General features: G+C 55.9%; 1 protein-coding gene across 1 annotated transcript; it reads left to right on the forward strand.

Moving 5' to 3' along the window:
• Positions 1-776: 776 nt before the first annotated feature.
• On the forward strand, positions 777-14,523 carry LOC133343000 (protocadherin-10-like). Its single transcript, XM_061552422.1, has 5 exons — positions 777-1,484; positions 5,310-8,104; positions 9,145-9,227; positions 9,891-10,087; positions 11,493-14,523. Exons 2-5 carry the CDS (start codon positions 5,387-5,389, stop codon positions 12,254-12,256), a joined length of 3,762 nt encoding a protein of 1,253 aa, XP_061408406.1. The 5' UTR covers positions 777-1,484; positions 5,310-5,386; the 3' UTR covers positions 12,257-14,523.
• Positions 14,524-14,821: the final 298 nt, after the last annotated feature.

Below are 14,821 nucleotides of genomic sequence, written 5' to 3' on the forward strand. Positions count from 1 at the left end.
ATCCACCAAGAACTGTGTAACATACACGAACACACTTGTAGCAGGCCTTCCGATGTTAGGCTCTTTTGTAGAAAAAAAAAGCTTTTGAGCAAGCACGTGGGCGGGAAACGTCGGACATAACAATAATGGCGAACAACGCGCCACAACTCTAAACTCCACCGGAGAGCCTCAACAACAACACCACCAACCGCGAACCCCCCCGCGGTTATAACACTTACAAGGCTAACGTTTCAGGCAATGGCCCCTCTACAGATGCAACTTTCGCGAGAGATACGTAGATGCGTCGCGGCAGGGTATGACGACGCGGATGAGAAGGCGGGGAGGGAGTTCGGGTGGGGTGGGGGAGGTGTGCGATGAGAGAAACCGGTTACAGTGAGAATGCGGCTTCAGTGATGGATTTCCGCAGCGAGTCTCCGGGCATGTGGCGTGCAGGGAGCCCCGTTCCGCCAGGGTGACCTGTAGCGCCGCGCCGTACAGCGGCGTATTTAGCAAAGCACGCCGGCCCCTTCCACGCGCACGACAGCGTGTGGCAAGCCTGGCGCGTCCTCCCCATTCATCACTCATCCAAATCCCGCCGTCGTTTCTCTCCCCCAGCCGTGACAGATGGTAGCGAGGGAGAAAGGAGGAGGGTGCGATGGGGGGTGGGGGGGCAAGTAAGGGACGGAGGGAGCGAGTGGGGAAGTGAGTGAGGGAGGGGTAGCGAGGGTTTGGGGTGGGGGTGCTGTAGAGGAGAGAGGAGGAGGAGAGGGAGAGGAATGGATAATGGTGGGATGGCCACAAGCACGGGCGGAGAGAGACGTGATTGGCTCCGAGCGCGTGTGTCTCACCGCAATAGGCTGCTGCGCCTGAGCTAAAGCGCTCATCTCGCCCGCTTACGGGATTCGAATGCGCTCCCAAACACCGAGACCCGCCGCGTTTGGGATAGCACCCAGGACTCTCCTCTCCACTCTCTCTCTCTCTCTCGTTTGTCTTCATTACTACCCATTGCTTGATAGTTTTTTATTATTATTATTCTCCACCGCCGCCGCCGCCGCCGCCTGCAACTGTGCAGGTAGTAGACGGCAATTCAATACCCGTAGCGGCGATAAAATAATAAGAATATTATTAATCGTAATTAATTTCCCGCAAAGCCTCGCGTGCGCGGGGTCCCTTGGCAATTAATTCGGGACCGAGTGTTGTGCGCTCTGGGCGAGTGCGCGACGGGGGAGCGTGAGAGGCAAGCAGATAGAGAGAGAGAGCGAGCGAGTGCCAGAGGGAGAGAAACTCACCATCCTTCACTGCGCTCCCGTTCCGACACGGGCTCCGGGCTCGCGTGAGACGATGCGTTTCGCCCGTAAGTCACCCTCCCGAGGGGCCGTGGAGGAATAAACATCGAGAGCGAGGACGTCGCCTTGACCCGCGCGACAACCCTTCAAGCCACCGCCATCCCAAGGAGCCGGCGGAGCAGAGTCCTCCAAGTGCACGGCGCCGCCGCTGAGAACGGGGTAAGATTCTGTGCCTGCTGCTGCGAGTTTGTGTCCGCGTAACGAGATCAGTGGCGATTGTCAGCGAACCGGAGCTGGGATTCTCCCCCCACTCCCCCCCAGGTCGACTCAACCCGGTGGTGCGGTTTTGTAAATAATTTAATTCCAAATTGATTCACAATTTAGGGAGACAAAGGCGGCCGGGCATGGTTGCTGGTTGTACTCGGCCTTCGTAGATGCTCGTTAAAAGCACTTGTCCCAACAGCATGCCAAATAGCTTCATGGGGGGGGGGGGGGCTTTTTGTTGTGTTTGGTGTCTTCTGGGTTTGTGTGCGCGGCTCGCTTCGGTGCCGAGTGTCCGGTTTTGCGTTGGCGAGCCAACGCAAATCCCAACCATGCGAATGGACGGGGTGTAATGTCATCCTCTGTTCATTCGTTGGTCATAGCGCGTTCAGTAGCAAGCACACGACGCACTGCCGCTCTCCGTCGCTTCATTGCGCTCCACTGAGGACGCTGCCCCCCCCCCACCACCACCACCCCACAGCCCGGCTCGCTCCGAGCGCCAATGACGGCGCCCGGACAATCCGTGAGGCTACATCACTCGCCTTTTTGTTATCTCGTGAAATTGTCATTGTCATTCTCCTCGGCGCGGCGTCGTGCTCTTTCACAAACTATACCCAATTCCATGGCTTTGTTCTTGTTGTTGTTTTTTTGAAGACAAAGCGATCATGGCCGTGACTATTTAATTTTTTTGAGCAAGCGCGGACCCCCGTTGTGTTCTTTTCCCCCTTTTTTATTTGGCTACAAAACTACAAAAAAAATCAGGATCGAGCGCGTCATCTGGAGCAACTTTGATTTCAGGTTCTTCCGAAACGTGTTCATTATGTAATCAATGTGTGTACGGAGCCGGACACACGCCTCGCTGTGTTACTCAGTGCGCACGGCCTTTACAGCAAACTTTATCTCGTCCAGATGTCTTATCCACTCGGCATTGTCGGATATGAACATGATAAAGGACACTGCCTCTTGCGACAATAAGACGCCTTATTAAAAGTCATTGGGGACTGAGGAGCGGAGGGGGGGGGGGGGGAGAAGGTGGGGGTGGGGGCGTGGGTTTTCCATAGGTCTTCATTTGAATTCTGACCACACGCCTCGACAAAACACAGATGCCTTATCAACACATTTGAGAATTCAGCGAAGCATGCCAATATTGCGTGTGGTCCTGGGATGTTAAGACGAACGAACCCCGGTGAGCGGACGGCGTCGACACAAAAGCGAGCGTTTCGTTTACTTTCTATTCGCATCTTAAATGCCAGCAATGAATGAGGCACGAGGAACGAAATGGAAAGGAACCCTGAGATGAAATGCGAAAGGGAGTCCGAGACGCAATAAAAGGAATGTGTGGTGCTCTATTATTGATAAGGCCAGGATTACATCTATCATGAAAATTGATTCCGTTGGTCTGATTTCCAGTCGGGATAATTTCACACTTTTTTTGGGTTGTTTGCTACTCCTGCCAAAAAGAAAAAAATTACCCGACGGATACCAGCCACCCTCGGCTATGGTAAAAGGGCGAATCCGCTGCCTGCTGCTCAGTGAGCCAAGCCAGCAATCTCGCTGCCGGATTAGCGCGCCCGAGTATTTTATTCGGCACTCTGTGTAGCGCGCGCGTGGTTGTAGCACACTGCACGTCGTGACGCCCTATGGGGACTTGGCACAGCGCTATTCCCACGAACACGCGTTTACACAACTATTTAACTTACGGCAAGGGGAACCTTGCGCTCCAAATGCCTCAGCCCATACGTAAGCCTCGTGCGCTTTTCGGGCGCATGCTTTTGCGATCATTTGTTATTTCCGTTCATATAGATGTTGTTGGGTCTTCTTGAGGTGTACTCTAGAACAGCACGGCGCTGCCTATTGGTGGCATAGCCTTATTACTTCTGTTTCCGACATGCACTGAGTTTAATTAGCGTCCAGGTGGTGGCTAAGATACTGTTAATTTCACGGTTGGCTTTTTTTTTGTCCTCGCAGTTTAATGATTGCGCCAGGCCCATCCTCCCCTCCTTGTTTATGGTTATTGTTTCTTGGACCGAACGAGAGCGCTTTATTGCAGAGACCGACAGAGACGCTGCGCCCCGTACGAAGATGCGATTTCGAATAAAAAACCAGAGGAGTGGGCCGTCCCGTAGCTTCATCACGCGCACGGAAGTGCACGGGTCGCTGTTGGGATCAAATATTTCTGCCATTGATTTCGCATTTACAGCCTATCTTGCAAAACCCGACAACACCTGTCAGCGAGCCTGTGGATAATGATTAGTGTACTAGTGTTCCAACGGGCTGCAGTCTGTCCATTGGCAGCGTTATGACCACCGCCGCACCGTGTTGCCACTTTATACACGTTTTCAGTTCAGTACAACGTCGCATATCCGCCCACACTCAGCAGCGGTGCGTTGTGCACAGTGTAAATGTGACTTTAAATAGATGTTTGCATATCTGAACTCTTCACCTCATCCACATATATACATTAAGTCCCCAGCGAGCAGATATGCGACGTTGCAGCGTGTTTTAAGTGTTGGGTAATTCTAGGGGTACTAACTTCAATGATGGCCTGTTATACCGACGTCTGGTGTGTAAAGCAGTACAAATGGCTGCCATGGCTACAGCCTGATGTAAATGTCAGTAATTGTCAATTACCTGCAGCCTGATATATATATTAGAGCAATTAACTAGATTGTTGCTGCAAGGGGTACACTAATAAGTATGTAGCTCAATATGGCTTTTATCTATCCACTGTTTGTTTTTCATGCTTCCTATTCTGCTGACGTAGTGATACCGGACACGCGTAATCTGATACATGAGCCCGTTTACAAAACAGATATTTCGACGATGAATGTTGTGTCGGCCACCGTGTCTCTGGCCCATGTTGCCCCCCCCTCCCCCCGAGTGTGAGAGTGTATGCCGAGGAGCGTTCATGCTACGTGCGATGCACGACCGCTCCATTCCACCATTTCCATTCCTCCACTCTCGCAATGAATGGAAATTTGGGCCGATGTTTTTTGTTGTTGTTTTTGTTCACGCTGCTTAAGTGTAACAATGGCTTTGGCCACGACAAGCAGGAGGGGAGTCTGACGTACTTATGAGTAGGGCACGATGGGAAGAAAACCCAACGGCCTTGTCAACGCGCATACGTTGACCTAAATATCCCCCACGCTTGTCACTTTGCTTGGAACAACCACGACCGTATTCGGTATGGTGGGGGCAACATTTAACGATGCTCCGCATTAGCTCGGAGCGTAAAACGTTGGCGTATTCCGGCGATGCGTACGTGGCATGACCACATGTGACCGCGCGCCCGCCACCAATGCTGCACCGTTTGACTTCGTCGAGAGCCCACAGAAGTGAACAGAGAGCGGCTCCTCGGAGAGTATACGGGAGATTCGGCTGTGCTCACCGACGGTACAAGTTGCCGAACAATGCGCCCCTGATTGGAGGGGGCCTCTCGCGGCGGCTGCGGCGAGGTGTCGCACAAACGCGGTCGCAGATTGCACCCTGTGGTTTGCGACCTTCGAATCGTGTGAATGGCACGCAATGTTTCGGACAGTGAAAGAAAAAATTAGCACCCCCATTCATTCTGGTAATAGCTATTGATTATGCATTATTCATTTTTACATTTTCACATCGCAATTTTATTTTCCACAACTGAAAATATCGGCATTAAAAAGCACAATTCACAGGGTTTTTTCCCCCCAAAACCTATTTCCCCATAACCTGTTTTTGTCATCATTAATCATTCCGTGTTCCTGCCCGACCCTCCCCCTTTATCTCCCCGCAATTCTGATTCCTCAGCCGGCGCTGTCCACGCACGCAGCTCGGCGGTCGATCTTCACCGCGCGTCGTGCCCCGGCGCGCCCTGCCCCGGGGAAATGGATCCTCTCCTCGCCGCCCTCCTCTGCCTGTGCTGCCTGCGCTGCGCCGTCACGGCCGCCGCCGCCGCCGCCGCCACCGCCCAGGCCTCCGCCCACTCGTCGGCCCTGCGCTACTCAGTCCGCGAAGAGGAGCCGCCGGGGACGCTCGTGGGGAACCTGGCCCGCGACCTGGGCCTCACCGCCGCGCAACTGCACGCGCGCGGATTCCGAGCGCTGCAGGGCACCAACGCCTCCGACTACCTCGTCGTGAGCGCCGACAGCGGCGAGGTGCGGGTGCGCGGGCGCCTCGACCGCGAGGCCGTGTGCCCCCGGGTGGCCGGCGACTCGGGCTGCGCCCTCCTGCTCGAGGCCGTCCTGGACCGGCCCATGGAGCTGGCACGCGTCCACGTCGACGTGCTGGACGTCAACGACCACGCGCCGCGCTTCCCGGCCGAGAGCGCCCTCCTCGAGATCACCGAGAGCGCCGCGGCCGGCACGCGGTTCCTGCTGGAGGGCGCCCACGACCCGGACGCAGGCGCCAACGCGCTGCGGCGCTACGCGATGGAGCCCGACGACGGCGCCTTCGCCCTCGACGTGCAGCCGGCGGGCGGCGGCGGCGCCCGCGCGCCCGTGCTGGTGGTGCGCCGCGCGCTGGACCGCGAGCGCCAGGCCGTGCACACGTACGTGCTCACAGCGCTCGACGGAGGCCACCCGCCGCTGACCGGCACCACCCTGCTGACCGTGCGCGTCCTCGACTCCAACGACAACGCGCCCACGTTCGACCGGCCCGTGTACCAGGCGCGCGTGCCCGAGAACGCGCCCGTGGGCACGCCCGTCGTGCAGCTCAACGCGTCGGACCCGGACGAGGGCGCCAACGGGGAGGTGGTGTACGCGCTGGGGGCGCACGTGGCGCCACGCGTGCGTGACCTCTTCGCGGTGGACTCGCGCTCGGGCCGCGTCACGCTCAAGGGCGCCCTCGACTACGAGGAGGCCAACGCCTACGAGATCTACGTGCAGGCGCGCGACCGGGGGCCCAACTCCATCCCCGTGCACGGCGAGGTGCTCGTGCGCATCCTCGATGTGAACGACAACGCGCCCGACGTGCAGGTGCTCATCCTCGGCCAGGGCGGCAGCGGCAGCAGCGGCGGCGGCACGGGCGGCGCGGCCGTCATCGGCGTGTCCGAGGGGGTCCCGCCCGGCGCCTTCGTGGCCTTCGTCCGCGTGAAGGACCGCGACTCGGGCGCCAACGGGCGCGTGAGTTGCACGCTCGAGGGCGCGTCGGCCGTGGGGCCCGGCGCGGCGCTGCCGTTCGCCCTGCGCGCCTCGGACGGGGGCGAGGACTACACGCTGGTGACGGCGACGCAGCTGGACCGCGAGGCGGCCGCCGAGTACAACCTGACGGTGGTGGCGCGGGACAACGGCGTGCCGCCGCTCGTGTCGGTCAAGACGTTCACGGTGCGCGTCACGGACGAGAATGACAACGCGCCGCGCTTCTCCCGCTCCGCCTACGAGCTGCACGTGCCCGAGAACAACATCCCCGGCGCCTACATCGGCTCGGTGAGCGCCAGCGACTCGGACGCGCAGCAGAACGCGCAGGTGGCCTATTCCATCGTGGACTCGCAGATCGACGGCATGTCGGTGTTCACCTACGTGTCCATCAACCCGGCGAGCGGCGCCCTCTACGCCCTGCGTGCCTTCGACCACGAGCACGCGCGCCGGCTCGAGTTCCGCGTGCAGGCGCGCGACAACGGCGCGCCGCCTCTGCGCGGCGAGGCGGCCGTCGCGCTCGTCATCGGCGACGTCAACGACAACGCGCCGGTTGTCGTCGCGCCGCCGCTCGACGCCAACGGCACGGCCGACGTGTACGTGGCGCCGGGCGCCCGCGCCGGGACGCTCGTCACGCAGGTGCGCGCGTCCGACGACGACGGCGCCGGCGGCGGCGACGTGGACGACGGCGGGGACGGCAACGAGAATGCCCGGCTGAGCTACTCGATCGCGCGCGGCAACGACCGTGGCCTCTTCCGGATCGACGCCTCCAACGGGGACGTGCGCACGGCGCGGGCGCTGCCCTACGAGCACGCGCGGCACGAGCTGGCCATCGCCGTGCGCGACGGGGGCGAGCCGGCCTTCACCGCCACGGCCACGGTGCGCGTGCTCGTCACGGACGCGCGTCCCGAGGGCCGGCTCCTGGGCAGCTCCGGCGACGACGTCGGCGGCAATGGCGGGGGCGGCGCCGGCGGGGCGGACGGCGCCTTCACGACGTCGTTCATCGTGATCGTGGCGCTGGGCGCCGTGTCGTGCGTCCTGCTCGTGGCCATGGTGATGATCGCGCTGCGCTGCAAGCGGGAGAACAAGGAGATGCGCACCTACAACTGCCGCGCGGCCGCCGAGTCCAGCGCGCAGCCGAGCCCGCGCAAGAACGACGTGACGCTGGTGCGCAACGAGCTGGAGGCCGCCGCCTGCAGCAAGGCGGGCTCCGACGCCGACCTGGCGTCTGTCATCGCGCTGCACACCTACGAGTACCAGTCGTTCCTGCCCTCGGAGGCGGCGGGCGGCACACGCGGCTCCGGGGACGCGCGCGGGGACGACGCCGCCGTGTACCGCAAGGCGCCCGCGCCCGCCTACGGCTCGTCGGCGGCGCCAGCGCCTCGCAAGCCCCTGCCGTGCCACGCTCTCAACGGTGTGTCTGGCCAGCCTGACCTGCTGCTAGGCGGCTTCACGCAGCCCGCCGCACAGGTGAACGATGCGAGACGGCCCCATTTTTTAAATTACCGCGCGGCCCGCGGAGGCCCGCGAAGTACTCTCCGCTGAATTCTCCCTCCGCGACTGCCCCGGCAATGACTTCATAAATATCGAAAATCAATCATCCATCACGATTCATCATCCCCCCCCCCCCCTCCACCAAGTGTGCGTTACGCACAATGCAGCGTGCACGGGGAGGGGGAAATAATTAATTTTTGTTCCATACATATCTCCGTAGACTGTCCGCGTAATTAAATTGCAATCAAGTATCAAATATAGGCGCATTGTGTATGACTGATTGACTTTGCTCAAATTTCATCTCCATGCGTTTTGCTCCGGTTAGCAATTATAATGTGAAGCAACTGAATAGGGGAGGTACAATACCGGGAGGGGGGGGGGGGGTGGTGGGTTCATGGTTCGACCTCTACGCAAACCAACGTCCCCAAGGGAACCAAGTGCAGAGTGCGTCAATCAGCGGGCATATGTTGATCGCATTTGCCGCTCGGACTGGCGAGGGTTGAGCAACACGACAGGGGGAGGGGGGACCCAGGAGTCTGTGGGATCTGCTGGTGGCAGATGTTTAAGAGACTCAGAAGCGGATATAATGAGGAGGCACATTCGAAGAATACGGATTGCCATCATTACGCTTGCTGAGATCCGAGCGCTCCTTTTGGCGAGCTTCATGTACGTTTAAAAAAAACAGGAATCACGTGATCCCGGCGAGGACTCGTTTTCAAACGTGCGAGCTTGCGCTCTCTCGACAAGGGGTTCAGAGTCTGCGTTCCTATTCGTGGACAGACGTCGGGCGCTAACGTTGGCACAATAACCCTGCTTCGTACGGATTGCTCCTGTTACTAAACAAAATGGTGAATGTTGCAATCTTCCGTGGTGAGAATGGAAGTGAAGGAAATGGCATGCAGTGGCGATATACAAAACTAACAAATTTCACGTGCACATATGCAGCGTCTGCCCATACGCGATCGTGAATTCGAAGTGTGTGAATGACGATGGCATGCCCCATTGCTCTTTTGCAGAGGTCTCGCTTTTTCTTGGAGCCCAACAACCATTTCAATCGACAGCAGCAGCAGCAACAGCAGCAGCAGCAGTCGTCTAGAAGGTGAGCGTTTAACACGTCACGCACGCGATACCCGTAATATTTTCAGCACCTTGCCTCCAAATTAAGTTCCGTTTTGCGCTGGTAATTTGCAGACGAAGCTAATATCCATAACAACACCACGGGAGAGGAGCAATGGGAAGGCGGTATTGTGGCTTGGCAGAATCCCGTGTTTTCAGGTGGCCATATTTCCTGCCAAATGCTAAACAGTTGGAATGCGACAAACGTTCAATTAAATGCCGAGTGTGGGAAATCCAACATAAAAAAAAATTCCCATGCCTATCAATCTGAAAAATAAACGCTGGCGACTATCGCCTTCAGTTTGAAAGTTTAAAGCTCACTGTTTCGGCCTTGGCTCGTTGTTATCCGGAGCCATGTTGGCACAATGTGGAGTGTGTGTCTATTCACATCAAAAGAATGTACGGCATTTTTTTTGTTTTGAGAAAATAAAAAAAAACTCAGCCGTAAGGTCTTAAAATATCCTTTACCTCATAGACAACTCTCTCCTAATACGGCACATGACAGCGTTTTGGAAGGATTTGGGACTCGCTCCAGAAATCTCTGCACGTGCTCGGACACTCAACCTCTTTGTAAGCTTGCAGCGGCGCCCATCAGACCCAGAGTGTCCCCCCCCCACCGCCTGCCCCCCTTTTCCCTGGCCAGCAGCCTGTCGTGCAAGGAGGCGGACCGGCTCAGCTTCAAGGACAGCGGGCATGGGGACAGCGACCCGGGGGACAGCGACCAGGACACGACGCGAGGCTCCTACAGCGAGGTGGCGGCCAAGGAGACCGTCCCGCTGCAGCCACAGCGCGGCTGTACCGACGACGGCGCCGCCGCCGCAGCCGGGCCTCGGGAAGAGCAAGGTACTGGCGCGGCGAGCGCGCGGTGGGGGGGGGGGGGGGGTGCCGTCCGGTTCGTCGCTCAGAAGAACAATGCTCGCCAGGGCGACCCACACCCTCCCCCCCCCCCTTCCGTAAAATCTGCGCAGATAAACGGAATTGCGCTTGTATATTTTCATGCATCTATTTGATCGCTGGCGCAAGGGCAGCGGAGCGTGGAGGGTCCATAATGCGTTTTCGCAGCGCTAAGAGATTCGTGCCAAGCTTTGATGCCATTCGAAGATGCGAGGAGGCCCAGGCGAAGGCTCTCGCTCTCTCCCCTCTCGCTCTCTCCCCGCACAACCCTTGTGATACGCATAAAAAGTGGAAATTTTCATTACATCTCTGGGACGAGCAGAATGTTTTAATCGCATTGCTCGAAGCGTGCTAATGCATGCAAAGCCGCACATAAAGCATTATTATTTAATGCATTAATTATATGCCGCGCTATTTATTGCCGAGTGGCTTTTTCATATATATGTGTGTATGGTATCTAATCTAGATTATCCAGCTGAAAATGAATGTAGAATTGAGCCAAGCAAGCTAAAAACACGAGAGAGAACAAAAAAGAATCACACGTTAAAAAGACCAATATTGCAGGACCCATGTCATGGACGCTGTCTATTTCAGTTGCCCGTGCAAAAAAACCCTTTTGACATTTTTTTTCTTTCACCGTTCAGAATATTGGTGAATTCTGTAAGAATAATCTTGTTACTGTTGTTGTGAAACACCTTGGTATTCGTTGCACATTCCTTCACACAATGGCAACTATTGGCGAATGGGGAGAGGTAACTACAATGAGGGTGAATGTTATGCGTGAAGAAAACTTCAGCAAACAATAGAGAGAACTGGAGGCTGTATTTTGAGGGGAAATTACAACTCGGGTGTCAGGACTAAGATGGAACAATGCAAACTCGGGAAACGTGCCATCAAGCACGCATCTCTGCCACGCATCTACGCCGAGAAACAGCAAGTGCGACAATAGCGACTAGGAAAATAAACACGAGGATAATGACGCAATTCAAACCTGTTAAGAAAGTTAAGCGGGCTTGGGCAGGACACTTTGCTCGTAGGAGAACGTAGGCCGATGGTCAAGAATAACGGTGGAGTCGTGGTGGTCAAAGTATGGAAGTTCATCCGAGAGCAGAGATGGAGCGACGAAATCATCCCTGTTGCAATCATTACATCGCAGGATTTTGAGAATCCTCCAATTGGCACGGTTAGCTACGTACGGTGTGACAGAAGTTCAACGTACGTACGCACGTACTGAAAAGGCGGTGGCAGCGGCGGCTTGGGGAGGCGTTCACGCAGCAGTGGATTGGCCGTGGCTCACGACGATGACGACTCGGGCAATAGAGCGTGGCAGTGAAGACGTCGCAATCTCTTGCAGGTGACGGCGACGTCCACTCCAACTGCACTCCCGAGTGCAAGGTTCTGGGCCACTCGGACCGGTGCTGGATGCCCGCCTTCAACGGAGCCGAGGGCAGGCCCGGCGGCGGCGCGTGCCATGAGGGGGTCTACGTGGCCGTGGCGACGGGCGACGCCCCGGCGGGCGGCCCCCACCGCGACTTCCCCCGGCGCACGTTCTCCACGTTCGGCAAGGACGACTCGGACGGGGCGCCCACCCCGAGCCCCGGCGCCACCTCTCGGCCTTACCTCGCCTTCACCGGCCCCGCCGCGAACGCCTCCGGCTCGTCCGCCGAGCGGCCGCCGGTGCCGGGGTCGCGTCCAAACACGCTGCGTCTGGGCGCCGCTCCGTACGCCGCCGGCGCCGCCGCAAAGAGCCCCCCGCGGCACCCGAACGCCGACCACAACGGCAACAACGGCAACAACAACGGCAAGTCGACGACGACGCCCAGCGACGACAGCGACGGCAGCGCCTCGATACCGTGCCAAGAGTGCGCCGGCCCGTCGGTACCCAACAATGTCGCGCCGACGCCGCTGAACAACGCTCACCTCGCCCCGACGAGCCTGCCCTTCTCCGCCAGGCGGCTCGCTCCTATACCGGAGCCCTCGTGCGCCGAACTGGAAGAGGCCGACGCCGAGCCTGCCATGCTGGCCAGCCGGGAAAGGCACGGCACGCGAGGGGAGGGTCTGGACGCCACGCAGGTCGTGGCCGAGATCGAACAGCTTCTAAGGGACTCTGCTTCCTGAAGAGCCGCGGCAGGTTACCTGTGCGCTGGACCCAGCAGCCGAGCGAGCGAGCGAGAGCGAGAGAGAGAAAGCCACGTGGCCAGCAATGGGGGTGCATCACCACCGGGGCGATTGGCTGATGTTTTACGGAACGTTTCCCAGAAAGGGTTGAGGATGCCACACGCACAAGAATGTGGATATATTTGTGACACCCTGTGGGTTGAGGCACAACAATGATAAAAATAATAATAACAACACTGTAATAAAGAATATATACGTGGTCGGGGGTGGGGGAGCAATCATCATAACAAAAGGAGAAGGGGCGAACTTGATTGGATCTTTTTCACGGGCAGCACAAGACAGAAAGTAGCGTTCACACTGCGCTCATCACTCGTTATGGACACTGCTGATTTGCGTGTCCAAAATTGCCGTGAATCGAACAAGTCGGGTCTGTGTCATCGGAAATGACTACTGCAGTCAGTGCTCTAAGACAGCAAGGAGACGAATCTGAAATTCTTGAAAGGGAGGAGGAATAAAGAACCACATTCCCTTGCCCCCAGTGTCAATGTACTATTATATATGAGGTGGAAACCAATAAACATCAACTAAGTTTTGGTGTCAAAGGAGCCTGGAGCAGCTAACGGTACCGAAGGAAGCTGCTTCCTTGTTCTTTTTTTTTATCACGTTCCATTTCATGCCACATCCACACACACACGTACACAAAAGACACAAGAGGTTGCCAGTTCGATCTCCCGGCACAGCAGAGAGGAATCAATGTGTGTGTGGGGCGGGGGGGGGGCAGGTTTCTACAATGACCCCTGGCCTCTGCTGTCCACCCAGCCAGCATAAATTGTGGGTGCACCACCACAGTCAGTGGCAGGTCACATGTTAGCGGGGGGGGGGGGGGAGGTAAAATTGTGGGTGACCTCCCCCCCCCCCCACCTCTTCCAAGATATGCGGCCGGCGTAGGAAGAGTAGGCCAAGGGGCTCTCCAGAGCTCCCTCCGGTGGGGGTGCTGTTTTGCCAGCGCTTTGGTGCGACTGAAGAAATTGCAGGGCTGCACTTTCACCTCCATTTTTCACGCCACCATCCACGTTTTACGAGTTACATATTTACAGTATGTGTGTAGACCAAAGAAGAACCTAATTCAAATGGAGCTAGACATTTCCATTAACATTTGTTTCATGGCGAGGAGCCTATTTATTTCCTCTATTTTGTTGTTTGTTGTTTGTCTTGGTCGATGACAATCTCATTTCTAAATTAAGGTAATGGACACAGTACGAGAAAACGCGTAAGCACTTGGCTGAAGTACTATCCATCAAAAGGAAGACATTACTGAGTTAACAGTATTTTTGTGTCCTAATGAGCAGATTGTATAGACAAGAGCGTCCCTCTATAGGGATGCCCACTACCTATTATATTGTTTTTCAGTGAAAAACACACTGTATCGCAACGGCAGGGAATCGTGGAGATGTCTTACAGGATTATCGCTCCCAATGGACAGATGGACATCACATGTTAAGAAGAAGAAGAACAGAAAAAAACAACCCGTCCATCGGTACTGAATTTTTTTCTATTTCACAACTTGTGGTGACCTTTTGGACTCAAGATGTGCTCTCTGTGTGATATATACTGTATTAAACTTCATCCTGCGGTAAATAGGCATCGTTCAAGCTGTGACTGTCAATAGCTTCGTGTGATAAGTCGGCGGATGGTACACATTAAAACAAAAAAAAACATTTCGCTAATAGCTGCTTCTCTTCTTTGGGATAGTGGGTGTTTGCGACTCATTTTAAATTATGTGTTGCATACGATCACATTTCTCAGCTTAGACCAGGAGGAGAGGGCATCATGAGTGCATAACTTTGATCAATGTCATGTGCCAAGCAAGCCTGCCCAATGGTGCAAGGTACGGACGAGGAGGCTTCTATTTACTGGCAGTTGTACACAACAGAGTGGTTCGCTTTGTGATGTTTTTCATGAATTCCCAAAATAAGCATTGCTGCATAGCCGTAGTGTCCCAGTGTACAATTAACACACTTATTATAGGTGACGTCGTATACCCCCCCTCCCTCCCCCCGATTGCCTACGTAACTGTTGTTTTACTTTTGTGTAAATGGACACTGTACTTTTACATAGATTATGATGGGATACATCTACAAAAATGAATTATTTTTTTCAGACTTTTTGTTTGCTGTTCCCACCCTTTAAAAAAAAGGAATAAAGATATGATTTTAATCAACCAAACTTTAAAAAGTTGACTCAATAAACAAAAAGTCTAAAATGTGCTTACTAGTCTGTTCATAATTTCTAGACATGCCATTTGCTCTCACTACACGATGACTCTTCCAAAACACAATCGCCCTTAAATGCCATCCATTAGCCCGTGCCTATGCCACGCTGCAGATTCTATACGTGAAGGTTAATGCCGCGCCACACTCAATAACTACCGTTCACCCGGAATGTCGCGAGCAACACGCATTGTACGGGCTGCCTGCCAAGTGAGGGCCCTCGCTTCTCGGTATCAGAAAGCTCCCCAGACTGCGCGGAAACGGCATTGCTACCCCGACGGCTATGCAACCACCA

The sequence above is a fragment of the Lethenteron reissneri genome, chromosome 16, assembly GCF_015708825.2.
Source record: "Lethenteron reissneri isolate LAM-NWPU_2019-01 chromosome 16, ASM1570882v1, whole genome shotgun sequence".
NCBI classification, from domain to species: Eukaryota; Metazoa; Chordata; class Hyperoartia; order Petromyzontiformes; family Petromyzontidae; genus Lethenteron; species Lethenteron reissneri.